Genomic DNA, 26,563 nt, shown 5'->3' with positions numbered 1-26,563 from the left:
GAGTTTGCCAAAGTTAGTATTTAGTATCATCATGATCTCTTTGTTAGTGATCTCACCACGAACAACTCAGTCCCACAAAACCTCTCAATGCACAATAACGACTCCTGGCTGGTGATCTTGTCTGTTTATGACCAGTTATTTAGCATTAATGTGATGACGCTGGCTGTTCAACACTCTCTGCTGTGTGTTTGCTGGGTTTTTCCTTGCAGCAGCGGCTGTCGAGCTGTTTGAAGCCTCCCCTCTCGGTGAAGCAGCTCATGTTTCTGTGCCATGCAGCTCACTCTGCCTCTCTCCTTCTCTGTATGCCACCATCTCTCCCCTCGCTGTCTCACCGTCTCTCTCTCTCTCTCTCCTCCACCTTCTCCTCTGCTCTCTCCGCCTCCTCCCCCACCTCCTGCTGTTTCTCTTCCAGCTCCTTCGCTACTGTCGGCCTCTGCTTCGCTGCTTTCCCGTACTGAACTGTACTTTCTGCCTGGGGAAAATCAAACGGATTTTGAGATGGTAGGGAGGCAGAGAGGGTGGGTGAAGAATAAAAGGGTAGAGGAGGTGAGAGGAAACGAGGGAGGATAGGATGGATATAACCCTGCACTCAGCTGCAGATTGGCGCTGCCCGGGCCGAAGGGATGGAGACACTCCTGCCTGCAGGCGCTCTGAGCCTCGAGGCTGAGACTTCTCTGTTCTCTGCAGAGGTGAAGCCAGGTGAAAGAAAAGCCTCTGGAGTCCTCAGGGACCTCCCACATGTCGGCAGCATCAGGTGCTCGCGTGCGCAGGTCACAGGTCACCTCTTACAAAGCTGCTGCCAGGGAGGCCGAACACTTTCCAGCCACGATGGAGGTGGACACGAGTTGGTGCGAGTACCTTTTATGTCAGAGTGCCTCTGGGGGATTGCATGCTGTGCTACATCTGTACTCACATGGTGGATTGTTTTTTTATTTCGGCTGCAGCCCGAGATGATTAGAAACACTGTGATATAATGGCTGCTGTAGTGTTCATCATCGCACTGCTTACCTACTGAACGCTCCATCGCTGGATTACAGGAGGTTGCTGGAGAGACGCGCAGTATGATTATAGAGTAGAAATGTACATGAACACAACCTGGAAGCAATTCAGGTTCAGCTCTCCTGTCGATGCTGCGTTCGTGCTGCAGTTTCAGCCTCTCCGCCTCATCATGTCTGCTGGATCGTACTGTTGTAACGACAGCAGCAGTCACTGTTCACATCCGCCTGCACATCAGCGGCGCTGTGAGTCCTCCCCTCCGCATTAGCATACTATAAGGAAAGCCAGGTTTTTTCTCTCAACCAATTAGTGAGCTGACCATTTATTTTTAAATTCAGAGTGAGCCCACCGGTTCCCCCTCTGGGAGCTGAAGCCACAGTGAATCAACAGTGCAGTAAAGACTGCGACTCTCCAGTCGGCTGCAGCTCCGTCAGCTGAACTCTGAGGAGAAGCTTCTGCTCGACGCCTCTTACAGAAATGTACCTTTAAAAATACTTAACATCATATTTCATTTACAGTAGCAGGGATAAGAGCTAATGTACTTATGATTAGAAAGCAGAATATGATAACTGGAGCATGCATATAATCTATAAGCTGCTTTATTATTTATCCTGCATTTGATACACACCTTAAAGCCAACATATGACCGGACCAATAAGGATTATGATGGTAAATACAGTAGAATAGTTTTACTGTACGTTGTGCAGATGTGCACACTGTCCCAACACATTACGAGGGGACTGTGTCTGACAACTTTAATATATTTTTATTTATAATCAATGGTGCATTAATGGACAGGGTGTTGCCAGTAGAGAAAAGAGACAGGTGTGTGTAAGAAGTGTCACGCTCACCCCTCTAACCCCTGACCGCCTTTATTTGATATGAGTCAGAGTGAAATGACAGACTGAGAGATGAACCTGCAGACGTACAAACCAACTCCACTGGTTTGTGATTAAGCCGTGTGTATAGATCGTTATTTGTCGCTTGTCCTGCCAACAAATCAAGTCATCGTGACGTTCCAGCTGAGCGATGTTGTCTTTGTTTCAGTTGTCGGGTTGATGAGTTTGGCGTTGTGGCATTTACGTTGGCAACAGACAGTTGAACCATCACACCGTCTCTACGCAGCCACTGACTCCGGCTCTCTTCTTTCATTCTTCACGCAACTTATTCCACAACTCTTCATGTGTAAAACCAGGTGCGACGCAACGACCGCTTCACAGATGAGCTGTCAGAGAGTGTGTTGAGATGCTCACTGTGTTTGGACCATGAAGTCAGGTACAACTAAGAGGTATTTGTACTTTACTTTAAGCCCCTTTTTCGAAAAAGATAATAATTCTGAAGTTCGAATGAGACTCGAAAATCAACTATCTTACTGACAGGATTGGAAGTATTTCCATTTTAAGCTTTTACTTCCATTTACTACAGTTTGGAAGCTGAGTTCAGATATTTGTTACTACATAATTACTTAATACATACGATGTATTATTTGAGTTACACCATCCAGCAGTATATACAGTAGATAAAATGATCTCCACATTTGCCAGCGACAACATCAAAGTGATGACACAACAATGCATCAATAATAATGATTGATATTACTATAAATACTTTTGCACTTTCAGACTTTGAATGATCTTCACTTGTGTTCTTACCCTGAGGTATCGCTACATTTACCTCCGGATAAGATCTGAGCACTTGGACACAGAATCTAAATGATGAATCTTTCTTTTTTGATATGAAAATGTGATGTATTAGTACTTCAGAAGTCTTTAATTGTGCTCTTAGCTGCTTACTCCCCGCAGTAACTGGAGCTTATCTCTTTTTTCTGAGCTGGGTTCTGCAGTGTGAGGAGGTTTGAAGTCTGATTGCGGTTGATTAAGTGTTATTTGAGATGTTGTTGAGGTTTTCTCTCAGCGCCGTCGCCTCTGTGTCTGGGATGGTTTCATTATGAAGCTTTGATGTGCTTTTTGGTCCCGATGCTTTTAAGGTAGATATTTCATTAAAAGACATCAAAGATAAAGCTCTCTCTCTCTCTCTCTCTCTCTCTCTCTGCTTTTGTCTTTCTTGGTTTTAAAAGTATTCTCAAGTATCCGTCCTGCGATGTCGACCCTCTTTCAGCGTCTCTCCTCTTGTATTTCGTCTCCTCCTGCAAACCTCCCGCTGTTGTGTGGCACCAGAGTGCAGCTGAAGACGTGGAAGAACACTTTTTAGTGAATCCTGCTCTTTATCTCATCTCTCCCTCCCTGCTTCACCTCCTCTCAGCTCTTTGTTTCTCCCACCTCTCGGTCTCTACACCCCTGATGTGATTTCCACTCATATCAACAGAAATGTGTTTTGTCTCCGGCCCCTGATGTTCGTTCCCTGCAGCGAAGGTCTCGGCTCTACCTCCACAGCTCTGATTACCCGATTTCCTTTTTTCCCCGAGCTTTTTTTATTCTCTCATTTGTTTTTTTGTCTGAAACGGCACAATTTCTTTTTAGTAAAAGTATATATTTTAGATAATAATGTGGTGTATTTAAGTATTATGGTTGTGCGTTGAAACATTATAATTTCAATTAATTGAAATGAGCCAGTAAGAGTTACTGACGGTGTTGCATGGATTTTGCAGGACACTTCAGACTCAGATTGTCAGGCTCAGCTCTTTCATTAGCCTAAACTTAGATCAGGTTGGTTCGGTTTAGCTCGGCGTCCAACGGCTTCTCCTCAACTCTTTTAGCTTCAGCCGTGCTCACATCAGCCTCTGCTGTCCGCTCTCAGCCTTCGTTCAACTCTTCTGAGAGTTTATTGATTTAAACACAAAGCAGGGAGATAATTAGCCGACCTCGTCTTACCTTTAAAAGAGCTGTCAAAATTAGCAGCCTCTGTAAAGAAAGACTTCACTTGACTTTGTAAATAATAAAATGGGCGTCATTATCATATAAGAGTGGCTTAAACACACAGTATGTCATTTCAGCTGCTCGAGGTCTCTCAATCAAAACAAAACAGAAAGATGTAAGCAGTGTGGGATCATGGGAGTTTGTTCTTCTTTGTTAAACAGCCACCATTACTGATAAAATGTTAACAGACGAGGTCATGTCTGAAAGTTTCATTCACTCTCTTGACTTGATGTTTTCTCCTGGTTTGAACATTTTTAGAAACTTTTGGGATGCATGTAAAATAGAAAAAATGCTTTGCACATCTATTTCATAAGACAGGTGAGGGACGAGTAGATCAGGAGGATTTTCAACTTTCGATTTTAGACATTTTGATGCAGAAATGTTTACATATTATGTCTTTAAATTAACATGCATTACATATTCATTTGGAAGAAGCCTCTGTCCAACAGTGAATTTATACAAGACACCAAATGCATTCAACCAAATGCATATAGTTGAAAGTAATAAGCTACACTCCAGTGGACAGTTAGTGTAGCACATCAGCATGGTCACAGACCTCTGAACTGTTGCTCGCATGATTCAAATGAGGCTGGTGTTCACTGATGGATGACTCCAGTGGTGGGAGGGACAGTCAACCGATCAGAGCTCAGGTGATTAATAAAGGGGGGTCATATTTCTACAGTACAAAGCTGCCTCACTAAGCTATATCCATGAAAAATAGCATCTGGAAAAATGGTGATTATTGTGGATGAGAGCGACATATCTGCACAGGGTGTTGTGTTGTGTGCTCTGATGAACCGCTAATGCAGCTCCTGCGTTTACTGAAGTTGATGTAGGTGGAACTGAGTCATGAGGGCAAAACAAAACAGAATAAATCCCAGTAACATGCATCTGATATCAGGATGAGTAGATGAAATAAACACAGAAAGTTCAGTCGGAGTATCAGGCTCGGCAGACACAGCAACTCCAATGAATTTTAGTAACATACAACCAGCTGATATGAGGAGAATGATATGAGTAGATTTTTGTACCACTGGTCATCCACAGTTGAAATTGAGCTACTTTTGCAGGACATGGTGCCCTAATAACCACACAGAGATCCCGGCACACCTGTTTCCTTTTCCGCTTACATGGTCTCCATCCATGAAATAACTTCACTCTCGTGTCTCCTCTCTCACAGGTACTTCACCAACATATCCATCGGTGGGCGGGACTATTCCTTCAACAATGACGGCTACCTGTCCAAACCGCTGCTGGATGTCATCTCCTACACCAATGGGAGAGGCTGGGAGGAGGTCAGTACGCAGCTGTGCAACTGGCACTAATTATCACAGCGCAGCGGCTAGACTGGCTAACTGCAATTTCACAGCCCATCAAACATGCTAACTCATCACTGCTCGGTTTCACCTTTCTGCTATCTCACTGTCTCTCTCTCTGTCTCTCTCCCTCAGATGTAATTACTTTCCCCCAAAGCTCGCTCCACTCCTCCTCCTCCTCCTCTCCTCTTCACCCTCCACTCTTTCGTTAGGGTTTGTCAGCCTTGGTAGCCCGCGCTAACTCACAGTCCGATATTCTCTCTGTCGGGGGCCATGTGTAGCATTTGTACAGTAATAGCTCCAAATCCACAACGCCGCCCTGTGAGGGCACTTTCAATTCCTCAGGACTTCGTTCGACCTGAGAAAAACAAGCAAACCTTTTTGTTCTATCCCGCTGTGCTCCATTTGCTCCTGACCTTTCCTGACTCAATATGTTTACTGGTGAGTGCAGACTTTAAGGCCTCACTCATCTGAAGGACGAAAAATCGACCTTTGGGGGGAAAAAAAGAGAAAGCATTGCATTAAACATGCACCATCTCTACGAGTCCTTGAGTTTCAAAGTGTTAGTTCTTCACCATCTTGTCAAAGCTGAACTTCCTCCCGAAAAGGTGCAGTGCTCAACAGTTTATCAGCTCGGCTCTGGAAGAGAAAGATGGATGAAGGACACAGATTAAAGTGCATTAAGCTGGATTTAAGCAATAAGTAAACTCAATTATTGCCAGAAGTTAATCTGAGCAGGATTTATTACACCTGTGTAATTATGTGGAGGCCCCTGTCGATGTATCTTCGCTCCGGGGCTGTTTTTCATGGTTTGGGATAGTTTCAGATGAGTTACATCATACTGCTACATCCTAAAATGGTATTTAGGGCACTCGTTTTCTTCCAACATTTACATGTACACTGAGGCTCAAATGTGAAATACATCAAAATGTGGGACTGTCGGGCACAAATAAGCCAGAACAATGTCACGTTAGCTAGCGGAGACATCAGCAAACTAATAGGGAGTATTTTATGCTCGTCATACACTGAAACAACAGAGATTTCTTATAGCCCTTGGTTTGTGGACCTCTGAAAAACCCCTCTATCGTAACAAGGATCAGAACAACCTAGCGCTAGGTTTGAACGTGCAAAACAGAGGGGAAGTGCTAAGTGGTGGGGACAAGGGGTGGATCGTGATTGGGTTTAATAGTCATTGTTGAGAAAATGACAATATTACCCAATTTGATAAGGGGTTTTTAACCACAGGCTGTAACACCTAGCCAACAGTTTGTAAAGCTGGAGATGTTTTACTGAACGAAAAGTCCACAATTCTGGTCAGAAGGACAAACACACCTACTTTTAAAAATAATAAAAGACTTGGATATCAACTGGTTTTTGGACATGCATAATTATCACAATGACATTTTCAAGAAGGTGGTTGAATGGTTGAAGGGTTTTTTTTTATTATTCATGGCAAAAACTGAATATTTTGTGCATGTAAATATAGTAATTGTGCCATCAAACTGTGGAAGCCCCTTTTCTATTTCGATTTAACAAAGCCAGGCGGATAAAGAAAGGGTTCAAGGATCACCAGGAGAGTAGAGACGGTTACAGGATGATAAATTAATGCTATCGTTTCAGAATAAGATGAATTGACACAATGTTCTTCACTTTTGATTAAATCCTAAAAAGCAGAATGGCATACTTTGATTACATTACATTTTTCTCTTTGGCAGATTACATGATCAGACAGGCTGCAGTGTCTTCACATGTATAAGGTGAACAATCAGTCAGAAGGGAACTACTGTAGTAAGACTAGTAACATTACAGCAGTTTCTGCTCGACACTTTTGACCTAAAAATCTCATTTTGCCGTTCTGCTGTCACCAGCTTCAATCCTTCTCAGTGTCGCACAGTGAATCTTTGATCTGAATCGGCCTCTAAATCCCCCTTTTTCAGTTGTCAACATCCATGATGAAACACATTAACTTGTCACTGCGCTGCATAATGTGTCTCCCTCTGGACTTTCTATAAAATTCTGACTTACTGTCGGCAATTTGCATCTGAAAACCCTTCGACTGAATGCTGCTGTTTGCAGAGTTTCATACATCATGCATGCTTATGATCCAAAATTGACCCCGATCTTGTTTTGCAGAAGATGAACACGCCTCGGAGCGAAGATTCAGATCAGGGGAAATATTAAAGTTACTGGTGATACTTTTAGTTTAAAATCTGGCAAATCGGCAGCGCTCATGAAAAATAAAAAGCGCTGCCTCTTATCGTTTGATTGCGGAACAAGGGGCATTTATTTTGGGAGCGTGTCAGCTCTTTTATTCATGTCTCACTCAGTCTTTCCTTGAGTTCAACACATCCAGGCTGTGATTCCTCTGGCAGTAGTTAACCTCACAGAGGAGCAGGGAGGTAAAGCAGAGCCTGGTGCAAGAAGCAGCAACACATGCTACTCCGTCTGTGGGATTCATAGTGCCATTTTACCATTTTCCGGCTTTTGATGCACCTCAACATTACTCTATTGAATTCGTACTGAATGAAGCCTGAGATACTGACAGAGGAGATAGGTTGCTGTCTTGTACTCCACAGGTTTGGAAAGATAGAGGAGGAAAAATTGGCTACAGCAGGCAGAAAAACTGACAGATAAGGGTTCACTTTGCACTGCTGCTCTCTAAAGATGGCTCCTCTTTTATGTCTGACATTCGTGTGAGACGAGGAGGAAGTCATCAGGATACCCATGTCATGTTTCAAACATGAAATCCCGCTGCAGGATTTAACAATATTTAGACTTTTTGCAGTGTTTATGATCCCTCTCTGGTTCATAGACTTTTAAAAGGATGAGAGCACTGAAAATAAATACAATGGCCTGGGCTATGTCATTTAACATTTAGTCTATTTCTTTGAGCCAAGGACTCTCATATTTAATGGACAAAGGCCTTAATTCAGCCTCATTTGAAGTGAATGTCGTACGGCTGCTTTTGATCTGAGGGATAATGGCCAAGCACAGGATAGACAGTGCGGTACCTCTCCCTGAGAGACCAGCACTTGACCCTAACTGCCCAGTGGTTCTTTCCAACCTCATTTATCTGAACATCCCATTTCCCAGGCGTATATCTGCTGAATTAACCTCTCCTGAGCTGAATCATGAAGTGCATTTGCCGTGCACAGCAACCTTTAGGGCAGCGGAACGAGCGCTGGCCGTAGCGCTCGTAGGGAGATCTGGTACTGTATTTGTCAGGACTCTCAGAGGCAGAAAATTCACAGAGAGATGAATGTTTGGTCCAGCAAAGAATTTGGTCTTGAGGCAAATTGCATGCTTTTGTAATTTCCTCCTACCTCCCTACCTTCCTCTACCAGGAATTGGAATAACTCTAACCACACTTTCCTGCTGGAGTACCCAGCAGACGGTAAAGAAACATACACAGCTGTTACCAATTTTGTGTGCCACCAATATATCAGCAACAAGTAACTACAGGGTTAGGAAAACATCCTGTTTTGGCTGCCACAAAAACACACCTTGTTATATAACAACAAAAACGGCTGAAGACGGTCCGCCTTCACCTCAAAAATGGTCACCACAAAAACGTCTGGAAGTCTCCCCATGGAGTCGAACTGCGTCAGTCGGCAGCCTTTGACTTGTGCTAACAGCATCACCTCCCCCTCCACCTCCAAATGTGAAAGTCAGCGTATATACATATAATAATGTCAACCCTTGACGAGTCTCTGCTATGCAGAAACATTAACTGCTAACATTTATCCGGGCTATCGGGCTGTGATAAAAGGATGTTGTTTAAACGATTTGATGCCATTTTTTCCTGCATCAAATTATGTTGTCGTTAGATTGTTATTATGTGTAACTGCGCTTCAGATCATACTGGAAATTATGGGGTTCTTCCCTGTGTTGATTTTTGTTGTTCTGCCGCCAACTGAGCCTCCTTTCACACAAGCTTTTGAACTCATCTCTCCTGTTTGACATCTGTGAGTTTTATTAAGTTAGATGTTACGTGATGCAACCATACAGCAAGTCGTCCTCCATTTGTTTGTTGTTCGAGTGTAAGCAGAGAAGTACACAGTCGATCAATGAGCGAATAAGACAAGAAAGCTGCAGCGTCTGTTTAATCATCATGACAAGAGAGCTGGAATCCTAAAGCACACAAAGCTGAATCCAATTTCAGTTCAGTTTAAAGACGCAGAAAGGATTTTACGACTTAACAACACAGAATAATCACATAGTATGTTCAGGAAGAGTTTGATGGAGAGTTGTTAATCGATTACAATAATTCAGCAGGTACTTCACAAGGAAGGGAGGCTTTAAAGATCAATTCTCAATTCTCACTTTCCAACCAACTGTAGTTTCCAATAGAAGACTCTTCTACCGGCAAATAACATGAACAAAAAAACTATTCATTCTCATGTTTAAAATCTTGACTGAGCAGTGAGTCAGTCTCTGCAGCATTTTACCTTCTAAGTTTCTGTTTGATCATTTTTCTGAAGGTAACTGTTGCATCGACCATGGTTGTAGATGTTATCCACAGTTTTGTTTTTAAAAAAAGGATCAATATTAATATAAAAAGCTTGTTTTTTGTAAAATATCAGAATATCATGGAGACCAAGTCAGGTTGCAAAAAAAAAACAGAAGATAGATGAGCCAGCGTGATAATGGTTTCAATGATCAATGATAACACACGTAATCAGCAGAGATCAGACATAATCTGAGACATACTGTATATTAAACACATATATTAAATTGAGCAGCTTATCTTCTCATTACATCACATCATTAAAGCTGCAGTGTGGGAGGGATTTTTAAATTGGTGTTAAATGAGCAAAGTTAATCCCTATCATACAACGTTTTTGGAGTATGCTAATTTGTGAAAATCCCGTCCATTGCTCCACATTTTTTAATCTGGGGCTAAGCCAGAGGGTGCGACCTTGGGTTTTTAAACTGCCCATACCTCCCCAAGTCCACATCCAGTGCTCGTTAAACTCAAGTTTTCATATTTATCAAGAATAAAACTATTTGGTAGCTTCTACTTGAGCCGGATGCTAAGCCTGGTTGAGGCTGGACCCTGGTTCTGGTGCTACATGGTGTGAGGAACAACCTTTTGAGGTCAATGTTGAATCAAACTATTAAACAAACTTTATTTGTTCCGATTCAGCTGCCACCATTTTTTTGTCCTGCTCTTTGAGCTATTCAATTTCAGCAGCTAGCTGGAGTTTAAAAGGCTTTTGTGGCAATTTGATACTTCAGTTGTTTACTACAATCTGCAACTGTTTTACACTCAGTGAGTGAAAATGGAGCCAGAATTCACTTAAAAGTAGCAATGAATCCACTGCTGGCAGGAGTCGCATGGATGAATGCACACCTATTGACACTTAGCCGCCCATAAAATGGATGCCAGTCCCGCAGTAATTATAACAGGTGAGGACGGCTGTGTTTTCGCTCTTTCTGTTGGAAGGAACTCTTGGCTGCAACTCCCAGTGGTTCTCCCCCCTGACATTTTAATACTGGAGTTAAGACTGGAGCAGTGACTTTAGCATTCAGGAAAACAACAAGGTCGGATACGTGTATTAGTTCTATCGGTACTTAAAGAGCCTTGACTCTTCCTCGGAAACAGAAGGAAATACCGAGTCTGAGCAAAATAATAAATAATGAAACAACTGAGAAGGACAGAGGCAGACAGAAAGTCGAGACGGACGAAGACTCACAATAATAATGAGCAAAATGTATCATTCCTACTGGAAACTTAAGGTCTCAGGGGTACAGAGGCCAGAAAGTGAGCACAATAAATCAGCCAGAAAAAAAACAAACAAATCATAATGGCATAGAAGTAAATATTTCTTTATTGTCAAATTAATTTAACTTTTACAAAAGAACCAATAACAACAACAAAAAAGAATAGACTGAAGAAAAGTCTAACTCGGGGGTTCTGATGTCTTGTTTTCAACCTTTATAATCAGGTAAACTGCTCTCCACGTCCTCCTACTGCATACGATCATCCTAATGCATTTAAAGGGCTACTGCAGCAAATTAGTTTTGCATTTTGATTAGGTTGGAGGACTTGCAAGAAGCAGAAAGAGGGGAAACATGCCAAAATCAAAGCAGCATAGGCCGAGAGACTAGATATGAAAACACTTGATACAATCGCCATAATGCTACTTGTAGCATCAGTCATTAGCGTCTCTTCCTGCCTGGTAAACATGTCCTTCAAACTCCATGCCATCAGTTTGTAACATCAATGATGATATTACATTAATGATATCACTGTTACATCACTGGGGTTATTAATTTTTTTACATTTTGGAGACCACAGACGAATCATACACGTTTTTCACAGTACAATATTTGCAGCATGCCCTTCAACTAAAAGCGATCCAAAGATCACAGATAATAAATAAGGAAAAAAAGGAAAATTTGCATTATATTAAGCTTATATACTGTGAAAATTTGTACTTGGAAAAACAAAATAAAGGTGCATCTACAGAGGCAGACGTATGCACAGTGATTGAAACTGACACTAAAAACTTTTCTAAAGAACATTGTTCAAAGTACTTTTTGTTATGAATTAATCTGTTCTGCTAGCTTCTCAAAGTAAACTATTGTAACAGTAATTCAGCATGTTCCTCGGATAGAACAGTTCTTACTATTGCCATTCTCATCACTGAGTGTTTATTCTTCGTATGAAAAGGTCCTCTGGTACTCAGAGAGTGATGGGTTTTAGCTTTGCAGCAGCAGCAGCAGCAGAGATGTGTTTGTAACAAACAGAAGAGGAGCTGCGTAACAATGAGCCATCGCAGCCACCGCGGCAGAACAGAAAAGACAAATACACAGAAAATCAAATACTCCTCTCAAAGTGATGGATTCTGTAAAGCAGCTACTGGCTGATTTGGGATGACTAATATTGAATTATTGACAGATGGAGGGTAGCAGAACAGATTATTGATCATACAGAACAATTTGAGAGCAAAAATAAAGTAATGGACATTATTTATTCTTCCAAATGCCTCATCCCTAACTATCGAAAGCAAGTTAAGCGCATTTTGATTGTGCCGGAGCTTCCTTTGGTTTTTCACTGCAACATTTTGGCAAGGTGGTCAATAAACATTGTAATAGATGAATATGATTTAAAAAATATATAATTTTAAGTTGGATTGAATGTTGGTGTTGTGACTGAGTCTGAAAATTTTGATAAAAATACCAAGGTCTGTCTGAGCTCCATGGTAACAAAAACCAGAAAATACCAAATCATGCTATTTTCCTGCCTTTCTGCTGACCTGAAAATCCAGGGATTCAGCCCCTGTCTGGTATATGTGTGTGTGTGTGTGTGTGTGTGTGTGTGTGTGTGTGTGTGTGGTCTTGTTTTTCTATAATTGTGGTGTCAAGAAACTGGGAGCCCACTCACGGTATGGGGTCCAACAGTTTTGTGGGAACCAAAATGCTGGACCCCACAACGTATATCATTAGATTTAAGGGTTAAGACTTGGGTGAAGGTTAGTGTTAGGGAAGTAGTAGTTAGGGTTAGGCTCCAGGAAATTAATATGTCTATTTAATGTCCCTGCAAATGATGAAAACAAGGATCTCTGTATGTGTGTGTGTGTGTGCATTTAAATATCTTTTTTGTGTTTAAAGAGCGGCAGAAAAGCATTTATCCCAGTTAATGTAAAACAGGTTAGAGGGGTAAACTGAAGGACAAATGAGCATAGAGGAGCAAATTATCATATTGTTCCAGGATGAACTGTTGGTTCTGGCTATTATTATTTATGCAGCAGAGAGAGTGAAAGAGGAGAGCAGCAACACAGGAAAAAAAAAAAAAAAAAAAAAAAAAGGGAGGGAAGGGAGACAGAAAGTGCATTAAAGATACAGTGGGTCTGGTCCAAAGTGCCAGGTGCTGTGAATTTGCTATTTACAGCGCTCTCTTGTTTGTATCTCAGGTCCTTGTGTTAATGTGTTAAAGTGGCCAACATGAATAATCATGAATGTTGGTGTGTGTGTGTGTGTGTGTGTGTGTGAACCTATTTGTATTTTTCAGTTTGTGTGGGTTGATGTGTTCTCATGACTTGCTTATGTGTGTGTTTGTGTGAATGCAGTTGTGCTGGGGAAGTGTTAAAGTATTAATGCTCACGTCTGTTCTTTTGTGTGTGTGAGTCCTTGTGTCAATCACGTTGCGGGGACATTGTTTTCCGCAGCACATTATGGGGACTGACCTCACATCTGGGGACAAGGTGCTGGGTCCAGTTGCACCAGCTGTTTTTTGTATTTTCAAACATAGACTAGTGATAACATAAGAAACTGGAGATATGTATTAAAACTGCCAAATTTTCCATTGTATCCGTTCAGGTTGGCTGGTGGGAGAACGGCCATCTGCGTCTGCGTTACCATCCGTGGTCACGTTACGGCTCCTTCCTGAAGCCTTTGGATGACGCCCAGCACCTCCGAGTGGTCACTTTGGAGGAGAGGCCGTTTGTCATCGTGGAACCGGCCGACCCAGGCACCAGCTCCTGCATCCGGGACTCTGTACCCTGTCGAATGCCTGTCAACACCAGGTAACACGCCACAGGCTTCAAGTTTGGAGGAAAAAACATGGAGTTGTTTTACCTCGCATTCTGTTTTGTTTTGTTTTTGTTTGTTGTATCCAAACACGGCAAGGTTAGTTTAAATACTGACAAATGATCACAAACAGCCACTTTGCGTTAAAGATATCCAGAGGTTTTACACTTGTACAGCTTTAAAGTCCTATGAATGAACCGCCATTCTCCTCTCTACTCCACCCGACACAGACTTTAGCTCTTTATAATACGTTCATCTGTTGTTCCTGTCATTTTTACCCCCTGCAGGTACTGTGCCTTCATACACACGTGTACTTTTTGCCTCAAGACGAGGCAAACTGTCACACTCACATGCCGACCACTAGTTGATTGGCAGTCTATTGATTGGTGGTGAAACTGGGGAATTAATACACTTATATGCCTTCCGAAAGACACAGCACATGGTCAAAGGAAATTGCATTCTTAGTAACAGAAAGTATTCCTTCACTTCTGCACAGCAGAGCTCCTTTGAGAGTTTCACAACACTAGCTTTGGCTCTTCTTGGCTTTTCATGACAGCCAATCTGTCTATTATAGCCATCAAAGCAAATCAACTGTCACCTGCACACATCTGTACAATCCATTTTGATCTGACTCATTGAGAGGATGATGAGAGTTTTGAAATCATTCAGCAAAAGCAAAAATAAGAGAAAAAACAGAAAAGAAGAAGGAATTTTGCAATGAAAGTGAGCGTTAACAACTTGTTTTTGTTACTCCCCCAAAAAAGTGGCAGGTCAGAATGCCCTGCAGTTTATTATGGCCACAAGCAGACAGAAACAAAATAATATACTGTATCTGTCACATTTTTCTGTCCGAGAATGGACTGAAGCAGTTTCGCATAAAAGAAGTCGGTTTGGTATAAAAGTGATTTCTAGCCTTGATGTCTCCTCTTGGTTTCTCCTTTAAACCCTTATCAGCCTGTAAACCTCAGTGGAAAGTGGGAAAAAAGTTTCAAAAAGTAGTTCAATAGAAAACATCCTGAAACCAGAACTTGCCCGCTCTGATCTTTTGTGAAATTGAAATGTCTGGCCAAGCATCCGTGACCAAGACATTAAATCTTTACCATCTGCAGGTGCAGTGTCCAGGGAGGGGAAGGCTTAAAGAAAGACTCCCTGTGTGGGATCAATAGATTGAAACATCACAAACTGACTTAATTATCTCAGGGAGGAAATTTCCCCACAGCAGCTACACATTAAAAAGTTACATGGTGCCACTGAAAAGCATGCAAATAAGAGACAACGCACTCAACTCACGTATACAGCTTCAGTACAGGGTGCTGAGTCCCTCTTGTAGCGAATAAACAGAAGAAATCTAACCCTTCTTCAGTGTGTATTCTGGCAAAATCCTATTTTGCCACTTAAAAGCATGCAATTATGAACATGATAGACCATAATGTTATTATAGAAACTTGAAACCACACAGCAAAGTAAGGTTAATTGTATTTTAATTAATCCATATAATCATAAATTATCAATGTACTTTTAATCATGGAGCAAAAGATCCCTGCTGCATCCCCATGACTTTACATAAATGATGTACACCGAACCATAGGAACAACATGACACTAATAACTGATATAATTACTAGAATCTTCTATCAATTATTCTCCTGTTTTATGTTTTTATAAGGTTCATTGGAGAAATAAATCAGTGTGAGAAAGAGAGACAAAGCATGTGTGTGTGTGTGTGTGTGTGTGTGTGTGTGTGTGTGTGTGTGTGTGCATGTGTGTGTGCGCTCTGGGCTCCTGCTCTATCCCAGATAAGCTTCCTTCCTGCCAGCACATGACCTGGCCAATAGGAAGATAACGAGTTCATCCTCCATCAATTTCATTGGCTGAGACAGACGTTTTGGTCTCTTGTTAATCAACCGACTTTGACCCCGCGTGTCTCCCTGTGGTGCTCGTCTTCCTTTGACATCCTTTTCTATTTAAAAAATTAAATGACTTGTATTTTTTTTATGCTGCTCTGTTTAATTGATTTGCCGTCTTTGTTTTACCTGACACCGCGTGCGTCCTCTGATGTTGCGAGATGTGTTATTGTTTTTATTTCCTCCTGTCATCACAACCAAGGTCATGATTTGTTTGTTCAGTGCTTGAATTAAACATGCATATAAATTACTGTTACACAACCAGGCACTTAAACCTTTTGAGCCTTTTGCTATAAATATTTACCACCTTTGATGAGGACCACGACATGCATGTGCTGTGTTTGAATCTCAAACGATCACTTACCACACGATAACACAAAAAACCCTACTAATCTCTTAGGCTTCAAATGTAACTGAGTTCATATATTGTATGAATCCAAACTTCCAGGCATCCTGTGCAAATGTGCAGAACTGAAATGAATACCCTTATAATGAAAAATACAGTATAGCAGACTTAACAGATTTACCTGCTTTCATCTATTCTGTGGTGACAAGAAATGTTATGATATTATGCATCCGCTTACTGTTACAGTTGGGCTATGTCTACCGAATTGGCAAATGATAATGTCCACAGTGAAACATTGTGATGGGGACGACATCACTGTAGAGAAATAACTGTGTTTCTGAATTTAACATAGTGTGACCCCTCAGAGTTGACTTAACTGGCTAGCTATAATGAGAACGCAAAGTCAAGAAATTGTTTTCTAACGGCATGATTGAGAGAAACACACTCACAGCGGCCCACAGAAAAGAAAACACTTATAAGACGATAACGAACCAGACATGGAGACGTAACGTGATTGAGTCGCAGAAATACATTATGCCAATAATGCAAAATGTAATTGCACACACCCGAGAAGAGAATCAAGACTATGGTTAAAAAAAAAATCACAACCGTGAAAAATCTAAATTTCACATTAACACAACTTTTACTTCCTGTTGTTTTGCTAAAAAAAAAAAAAAAGACCAGACTTCATGTGTAGAACAATATGTTTAATGAGTACGGAGGAGTTAAGTGTCCCACTCCCATAAGTTTATTAGTAGAAAAAACAATTTACCAAAAGAGCAAGTGTGTTGTGTTGCTAGGTAACAGAGGCGAGAGGTTGTCATAGCTACGTCTCAAACAGGCACTTGGTGTGGACAGCTGATGGAGGACACTGCAGCCACTTGACTGATAGCGATCTGAATGTCTTGCATGTGCGACCTGCTCTTGAGGCTCGCAGGCTGAAGTGTTCACCGGATGAATTCTCACAGGAACGAGGCAGTCAGAGGCCAGGGCACGAGTTTTTCAAATTTAGAAGGCGTCCAAAAGAACAAACAAAATGCGGTTTTAATAAAGCAACCCTTTTCCCCCAGAGCTCTCTGACCTGTCAAGCATTGCCTTTTCAAACCCAACAGCCCAAACTGTCAGTATCGATCCACTCACAGTCCCTGGCCCATAATTCATACCTTCCTTCCTTTTCTTGCTCATTCTCCCTGCGTCTCCTCTGTACTCATCTGTTTGTTTTTAAATCTCTCCTAGCAGACGAACAGCCCATCCAGGTCAGAGCGCACCTGATAACACATCTTAAAAAATCACGCTCACTACTTTTGCACATCTGTCTTTCTCTCACATCATCTCCTCAGTTTGGTGGTGGATGCCACCGGGCCCATGAAGCACTGCTGCAAAGGGTTCTGCATCGACGTCCTCAAGCGACTGGCAAAAATTGTGGGTTTCACCTACGACCTTTACCTGGTGACCAACGGGAGGCATGGAAAGAACATTGATGGGGAGTGGAATGGCATGGTCGGAGAGGTGAGGATCTTCATGTACATTTCGATATTTTAATAACATACAATTATTACATATCTATGCAATATAAAAATGCCTTCTCTTCAACCCAAAGAATAAATTTCGTTCTACAACTTTACGTTCAGGTTTAGGGGCAAAGGCCTCTTGGTTAAAGTTAGGAAAAGATCATGTTTTGGCTTAAAATACCTGTTTTGGACGGCACAAACACGGCTGGAAAATGTTTCGAAGTCTCCTTAAAAATGTCCAGTGGTGTTACGCTTACAAATGAAAGCTGTGTTGAACTGCAGCCGTCGGCTTGGGAGCCTTCTCGCTATCTCTCCTGATTTGAAAGTCAGGTCAAACATTTAAACTGAACATGGTATGACAGTTGTTGTAAGAATATCAATTTGGTACTTTTAGGACTATGATTGTATTTCAGGGGGCTTTTTTCTAGGTTTTATCTGGTGTTAAACATATTATATGGTAAATAAAAGAAATCAGAGAACTTGGACGTTCTTTTCTTAAAAATGTGTCAAACCAATTAATCAATAATTTAAAAAAATGGCATTTAATTTAATACTTGACAACTTATCCATTAAGCTATTAGTGGTTGCAGCTCTAATTCCATACATTAAAGCAACATTGCAGTTTGGCGCCCCCCACAGTTTATTTGTCAGATGTAATGAAGGTGCTAACTACAAACACAACTCATTACCTCATAACAATGTGTTGAAAACGTGTATCTTGAAGTGAACATGTATGTAACACTGTGATCCAACCCTCTCACTGAAGTTATGTACATAGTGCAGAAACAAGTCATGGTGTCAGAGACGGACCAGCTCCATACTTAACGCTCACACACCTAAGATTGCCATCAAGCATCTCACTATAAGAAAGCAAACACGCATATTTCCCAAAATGTCAGGCAATTTCTTTAAAGTTACAGATAAATGCAAAAAAAATGCCATCATGAAACATTAATAAGCCACACAGAACTCACAGCAAACAAATAAACACCTCAGCGACAGCAGCTTGGGTGAGAGATTAAACGCTGTTTTCAGTTGGGTCTTGAAAGAAGACACAGCTTGCATATTACATTTCCTCTGGGAGTTTATTCTCGTGTTCAGACCACAAACACACCGTGACCCCTTTTTTTTTTACGGCGCATGTCTCAGTGAGATATTGTAGCTATGTTTTTAATTCTCCATTTTCGCTGTACAGTAGTATTGTCTTTTTTTTTTTTTACTCATTCTGCTTTTCTTTTTTCTTTTGTTGTGTTTACAAAAAAGGGGGCTTGATTCAAGTGCTCCCGTGAAATTCTTTTTATCCCGCCTCAAATCCTTTAAAACGCGACCCAGCGAGAGAGGATTGGGCCCGAATCGAAGAAGAGGAGAGGAAATATGGAGAGAGGCTGTCAGAAAGATTAGTGCTGGAGAAACTGCGAGAGAGAGAGAGAGAGGACAACACAGACTGTTTGTACATGACTGTGTGTGTGTGTGTGTGTGTGTGTGTGTGTGTGTGTGTGTGTTGGCAGATCCTCTGCTGTTTCTATGATGCCAATCCCCCTCTGGTGGCTGGATTAATGGAGTTGGTTTAACATGGGTTAGACGGGGGATGCAAATGGTGTGTGTGTGCGTGGTCTTGTGCCTCTAGCGTTGTGAGGACCAGTTTCAGTTTTTGACCTTTAGAGTGGAGACATTATTGGAGAGGACAGTGACGGAGGGGCTCGATTCCTCAACGGTTCAGGGTTTCAGACTTTGTTTAAGGGATATGTTTAAAGTTAGGTTTAGGTCATGATTAGGCAAATCAAATGGTTGCCTCCTATTTGATAATAATTTACTTAAAACTCTATTTACTGAGTTTCTACTATTTTTATTTTTATATGCTGTTTTTCCACTAGCATTTTTGGCTGGGTGGGGACTTGTTTTAAATCTTCTGAAAGAATCTGAAATATCTGAAAGAAAACATAAAATTGCTCCATACAGCTTGTCCAGCATAACCCTAATAAGTCCCAGGAAGCCCAACGATCCCAGATTGAATTGAGAAGATGTTATTTACACCCTTTCTCAAACTGAAATCTCCACTGTAGCACAGACCTGGACGTCCTGAATCAAATCTGATGTCTCATCTGCACCACATCAATAAACTTTTGTTGTGTAATGATCATAAATCCAATCTGTAACAATCTTCAACTCATCAAATACTGACGCTTTGGGAGGGTGGCCGTTGGAAATGAGACTTAAAAATCAATTTTCTCACAAACAACTTTTAATAAGATCATAATCTGGTTTACATTCTATCATTCACCATAAATGACTTTGCAACATATCCAATCTTGGAGCTCATCATTTATCATCTAATGACGATTTAGCCTCTGGGGCCCACGGCCAATGTTTGAGGGCTTCTGGTGCAGCCAGTGGAAATCCAGATAACGGATATCTGGACCAAGATTTTCTGATTCTAATCCAAAGCTAAATCAGGATCAGACATAGCCGATGGGTTCAGACGTTATGTTTAGTGTGCACACGGACTGTTTACCAGCATGCAACCAAAGGCCGCTCAAACATTATTGGTCAATACTACTCAGACTACAAATGCAAACAAAAATGCCTCCAATACCAAATGCTGTTCCTGCATATTCATCATTCATGTGCAGATATCTGCTTAGGAAGATTAGGTCTATGAGATCACAGTCCAAGCTTAGTCCCCATAACCCAGATGGTACTATAGTTGGATTGAGCGTTAGCTAGCAAAAGCATAGTGTATATTAGAAATGCTAAGCACGTAACCTCTGAAGTTTAAATCCAGCTTTAGGGTTAGAGGTTTGCAGGGTCACATACGTTACGTGAAACCATGTATGTGTGGAAGTTTGAGGTTTATGTGTGTTTGCATGAAGGTAATATATGTGTGTCTCCACCTCTTGCCCAGCTTCTTATTCGTAACTCATTCGTGGCGGCAGACGATCATGTGTGCTGATGGACAGCTGAGTCTTTGTGATAATTTAGAGCTCACACCCTTCCAGTCCTTGGTTGTTTTGTTGTTGCTTCCTGTGGCAGTAATTGTTGTGAACAGAAAAAAAGAAGCACTTTTTTCCCTTTGACTGCCCTCCTCTTTTTACCTTCATTGTCTTTTTTTTTCTATTAGCTAAACTCCTGTCTCATCCAAAGTAAAATCTCTCCAAGGCTAATGGGCCCATCTTCCTCAGACTTGTGCCGTGTCCTTGTCTCTGCAGTGAAACCCTACGCTTGGACAATCATTTCTGCTATTTCGCAGAATGTCGTTCAGCCTTGCACTCTTTGTCCTTCTTCATCACATGAATGCCTCCCAATGAGGTTGTAATTTCTTCCATCCTTAACATTTTCTCCTCCTACGATATGAATCACCTTGGTATTATATTTTTTGTCCCCAGTATAAAGTGCAGTGATTAAGCGTTTGCTGAATGTGTCACAGGTGTTGCTTTCAGACTGTATTCAAATAATTTAAATTACCTCGTTGAATGAAATGGAATAATTATCATGGATTGATTGATCTCAACAGGCAGAAAAGCAAATTATCAACACGGTACCGAAAGTGTGAAAACGTGTGCTTCATCACACTCTTGTAGAAACTTTAAAGCGTCTCTGGAGGCTTCAAAGACAAACTATTGATTTTGCAAAGTAAACACAAAAAGTTTCCACCTGCGCTCATCATGAGAAGGTTAACTGAGCGCGTTGAGTTTCAGCTGCACGGCTTTCTCCTTTCCTGCCTCTCAGCCAGCCATTAATTCCCATGATTGTATTATGTTGTGGTATTATAATGAATAATGATATGACATGCAAAGACTTGAAACCTGCTTAATATAGATCATCCATCACGTTGAACATATATTTAATTATATAATGTAATTATGTTATGATGTCATTTCATAGCAATGTACCAGGAAGTATGAATTTGTTAGGAAACTTTTAGCTCTGACATCCTGAGAAGTGCACCATTTTCTACTTTTACCTTTACTTTCTATCTGATGATGCTATTTACAGTGACGTCTAGGAATCTTTGAAGAACCTGTGCCGTTCTTAGCTGCCCCATCAATAGTGGCAAACTTCAACTTTGGAAAAAACTGGACTTACTCCTCTTACCCATGCTGCTGTCACTGTCAGAAGGCAGCAGCAGACGACGAAGTCTCTCAGATCTTGTGTCAGACAGTCGTTACCTCCCATTACGCAGATGACTGAAGAATTTATGTAACACAAGTAATGGTATAATTGTCGGATTAGTAGCTGTCATGTGATTACTGAATTTACTGGTCTCAGTATGATGTGATTGTAGTAATGCATTACTTTGTAACTCGTTACCCCCAACACTGCCTTTATGGTAAGAGAAAATCAAACTGGTCATAATCCATTTCACCATGCTCGGTTAACAACATCGCCTGTTACTGCAACAGTTTTTAGCTTAGCTTTTAGAGATTCCCACCACAATTTAAATGTTCCACAAGAAATAATTATTCTTATTGAGGTTTTCAGTGTGTGATGAAATCGGTGATGTGTTCCCATTCGCTGATTTCATGTTCAGAATGGGCAATATTGTCTTTTCTTTGGTCCTGATCTGTGACACGGCCATTACTTTCAGTTGACACTAAGTTGCAGTGGCAGCTGTCGGGAGCAGTTAACATTACTCTTGACTTTAATTGTTGTTTTTCCTGTAATTCAGCTAATGACAGCCAGTAGTAAGTCGATGTCTTCGCACTTACACTTGCAGGGATTCAGAGATCTGGAGCACAGAGTGGTTTAACATCTGTGCAGTGTAAAATGTTGATGTCTTAACAGTCTAGCTGGCTTCCTTGTCGACTACAGAGTAGTTTGACTCGACAGATATGGTTACAAGCCTGCCGTTGGCCGCCTGTTTCACGTGGACGATGGCAGGCTGTGTGCTGCTGGAAAAAGCAACAACCTACGATCTTGAATCTTGAAAATGGCAAGTTATCCTAACCCTAACCCTGAACTTTTCTGGTGATTTAGCTCATTTTAATGCCACAACTCACCTCTCCACTTAAATCTTCTACCAAAACAAGTGTCCCCAATGCTATTTTGCAGGGTCACCATCACTACATCCTGGGATTTGCGCCGCGTGTAATGATTGCGATTGAAAGCAGAAGAAGGCAGTCATAGAGAGCTTAAGTTCTGTAACTCTTCCAACTTTCTATGGAAAATGACTGCACCATTTTGTCCCCCTGTGTTCTGCCATCACTACAGCCGTATTTCAGACATATCTGATCTATTGAGTGGCTGCACAGGTTTGAGCAGCAGATGCTTTCATGGCTGAACAAAGAAAAAAGTGGCACCTTCATCCCAAATTGCATCAACAGAAAAATCCAAAGTTAAAGACATCACCACGCTGCTACTATTTTTTGATTGACAATTGATAACTGCATGGTGCAGTACATCACACACAACAATGAATCGATGAGCGCTGAACACTTAAGTGGTCAACAGAAAAAGAGGACTTAAAGGATTGTGTCTTTAAGAGCTGCTGAAAGGCGTCTCAGTGGCGTCTGGTGAGGCACCGCAGAGTCTTTTGTCTTCACAGAGATTTGGGGCCAGGCCAGGACTCAGACTAATGAACTTTTGGTCTGCAGCCAGCTTCTCTAACCTCCACAGTCCCTCAGCCACAGTCAAGTAACCTCTGTTTCCTGCCAGGTGAAACACGACAGAGCTGTGAATCCCCTCACGTCCTCACCTCTTGACCACCTGAGCCTCAATTACAGCTGTCAGAGGAGCTCTGAGGAGGAACGTAGCCCAGTTTCACGCCACACGCCGAGACAAAATAAAAGTGAAACCCACTCAGATTTATTCAGTCAGTCATTCATCCAGTTCATTGACAAAGCCTATGAAGTGTTTATTTTCAAACATCACTGACGACGAGTGCTTTGGATTTATTTTTTTTCAAAGATTCTCTCTGTGTTCGCCACTTCTATGCACAACACAGTCTTAAGGCAACGCTTTGTGGAGGGTGTAGAGATCATAAATTGTCGTCTTGTTTTCCAGGTGGTGAACAACAGGGCAGACATGGCCATCGGTTCTCTCACCATCAACGAGGAGAGGTCGGAGGTCGTAGAGTTCTCCGTTCCCTTCGTGGAGACGGGAATCAGCGTCATGGTTTCTCGCAGCAACGGCACCGTATCCCCTTCTGCTTTCCTTGGTGAGTCACTGTACCTTTTAATGAAGTACATGTTTATCTGCAGAGACTCGAATCGGCAGTATTCAATGGTTGGGTAAATGTACAAATGGTGTAGTTACAAAAAAAAACCATACATCTTATTGCACCTGTACAGTAATTAGTTTAGCTGCTTGTGTGTCAAACATTGGTCAGTAGTAGTTCAAAGAAAACATTATTTTTCCAAGTACCAAAAATGGATTTACTGACACATCAACTGCTGCCGACCCCCGTCAGGCTCTCTGAGGCGAGGTGAACCTCGGCCAAAAACCTAAATGGAAAAAATAAAAGAGTCATAGTCACCTGTGGATGGAATAAAAGCTGTGGACAGATGTGAAACAATCTAACATGTCGATGGACGATAGTTCAGTATAAGGTTTAATATAAGTTCTATACAATATGACCAATATAAAGCACAAAGAACGTACTCTTGATATAGATCCAGGTGTATTTATTTCAGATTTCTGTCTCAGTCAGATGATTCACATGTTGTTCTCTTTCTCGCTGTCCTACTTTAAGTGTTTGTGTTTTTGAATCAAACCAAAAGGGAGTTTCATGGTTTTATTTCCCTGGTTGTTGTTATTTTCCCATGCAGCTTTGGTACATAGTCAAAACTTACTTCAACTAAAATAACATATTGTGATACATGGATTATCTCTCAGATATTGGCACAGTGGAGACAGTTTTACTGAAAAATACATGTTGCAAAGTCAACTTGAACTTAAATTGATGTAGTTGCTGTCTATTTCTAAAAGATGACCTGCTGTTATTATAGTTTGCTGTCTGCAAATCCACTTTATTGCCCAAGTATTTACAAGAACCAAAGATTTCTAAGTACAAAATAGTACAACAAGCTTAAAATCACAACCTGTTGTACATTTATATCTAAAACAACTTGTATCATTACCAAACCAAAGAGTTGCAGCGTCCTCCGGTCATGCAGAGGGTTTCTGTCTTTCTATTTAACCAAATTATGTAAATGTGAAAGTCTAAATGAGGCGATCATTCATGGTGGTTCAGACTTAACAGATTCGATTATTAATGAAATATCATCCTTAAGAGACGGTGATTGTTCCTCCAAGCAGTTCACAGTGGCAACCTAAACCGAAAGATAGTGTTCGGATTAAGTCTAGCTGAAATTGGTCGCCCCCCGACTATTTTTATAACTGGGACATGCAGTTTTAAAGGGGTCACAAAGCCTAAATGAATTGCCTGAATGATCAACGACCTCACTGTCGGATCACATTACATTTTGGCCGCCTGTCTGCAGTTTGAGCGGCTCCATGCTCTGATTTGGCTGCTGTCACAACTCTGTTTGTTTTAATATTATTGGAGTTTCTATCTGACATGCTGTGGCTCTAACTGTAGCCTTGGCTGAGATTGTGCAGCGCAGACACCACACTGTCTGCATCTTCCAGCCATCTGCAGCTCCATATTGTTCCCTTTGCTCATTGCTTTGTGTTCACAGTAGAACTGCACGGAGTAACGCTACCTCATTCCCCCTCTAGTCGACATTGCTGAGGACGGGAGCTTCTTCTGTGAATAAACTTTATTGGGCTGAGTTCTTAAATTCAGTGCGAGCAGCCATATTTTTCGACTGTTGCTAAAAGTTGCAGGATCCTGTCTGCAGAAAAGCGTGTTAAAAATGTCCAGTGTGAGTTGACCCTGATCCCTGAACCAGCAGGAGTAAAACCAACACTTGCCCCTTGTCGGTTATCACCACTAAGATGCCCTTCAGCAAGACGCTCAACCCTAAACAGCTCCAGTGGAGCTGCTCAGTGGCCAACACATCAGACTGTGGTGTACAGGACAGCTCCCAGGTGTAAATGTGCAGCTGAGTGTGAACAAGTCCTTCCTAAAAAAGACAGCATTGTTCTCAGCTAAGTGTCCCTGGTTAAATGAGGGTTTTAAAGAAGCGGATCCCTCGCCTAAAATGCGGCTTGTCTTTTGGTTCTTCTGTATTCTAGTATACATTTGTGGAAAATGGTCTCTGCAACGGATTTCTGTTTGTTGAACGCTACACGATTGTGTGTTTTCACACGGAGGAGACAGAGAGTGGAAATTCAGGATCTGGCCTGTATTCATGTTCAAAATCATTAAAGCCTTTTGCATTGCAGCTGTAACGAAAAAGACAAATGCTAAATGTTTGCACACATTAAAAATATCCAAAAACCACATGGATCTGTGTGAGCTGCCGTGACATGAAACTGCTTATTGTTATCTCTGACATTTCACATCAAAAATATCTTTTAAGGGTATCAGATGTAGAGACGCACATAGAGTACACTTCACTTGTGAGCAAAATTGACCCAAAAATGGAAGAACTTTTATCTCTAGCTGTTAATCAGCAGCGTTGAAGTGTTAGAGATTGGATCTCGGTCCTTTAATTTGCAGATGTAGGCCTTTGAAGGGGTACAGTAGTACGACAGCAGCCCGGATGACTTACATAACCCTGTACAGTGTGTGTAAATGATCCTAAATTATGTGAAAGGCCTTTTCCCACTTGCTTTGTCTCCCACTTGAAAAAGGTTCGCACTCATGACTTTGCATCTCAAAGAAAAAAAGTGCTGCCTCCCCGGACTTTAGATTTAATATTCTCAGTATCCAAACGAGCTCCCGCAGTGAAGCGGCTTCTTTTCTTTTTTTTTTTAATAAAGTATACGCTCCAGAAAAAAGTTGGCCTCTCCTAAAGATAACACCTCTTAATTTACAAATCGTCTTAGACTAATTCCAGACATTTTCCAAGCATGAAGAGATGGAGAGATGAGGGCGAGAGAGAGCTGGAGGGGGAGAGAGAGAGAGAGAGAGAGAGAGAGAGAGAGAGTCTTGTTATGTACCAATATAAACACAAAGAACTGGGGGAGAGGTTGAGTGGCTTTGATAGAGAGAGCGATAGGGCTGCTTCAGATAT

At 41.5% G+C, this 26,563-nt stretch overlaps 1 protein-coding gene across 3 annotated transcripts in view; it reads left to right on the top strand.

The window, feature by feature from the left end:
• grin2da (glutamate receptor, ionotropic, N-methyl D-aspartate 2D, a) overlaps positions 1-26,563 on the top strand; it is a 130,742-nt gene that overhangs the window by 49,553 nt on the left and 54,626 nt on the right. For all 3 annotated transcript variants that reach the window (XM_084379499.1, XM_084379501.1, XM_084379500.1), the window contains 4 exons: positions 5,053-5,167; positions 13,514-13,719; positions 17,313-17,481; positions 23,484-23,637. In XM_084379499.1, the coding sequence (XP_084235625.1) occupies positions 5,053-5,167; positions 13,514-13,719; positions 17,313-17,481; positions 23,484-23,637 (644 nt within the window). The remainder of the gene's footprint in view (positions 1-5,052; positions 5,168-13,513; positions 13,720-17,312; positions 17,482-23,483; positions 23,638-26,563) is intronic.

Source organism: Pagrus pagrus, assembly GCF_965226575.1.
Source record: "Pagrus pagrus genome assembly, chromosome: 17".
Classification (NCBI taxonomy): Eukaryota; Metazoa; Chordata; class Actinopteri; order Spariformes; family Sparidae; genus Pagrus; species Pagrus pagrus.
The sequence above is the reverse complement of the archived record's forward strand: the minus strand, read 5'-3'. Positions and strand labels throughout refer to the sequence as shown.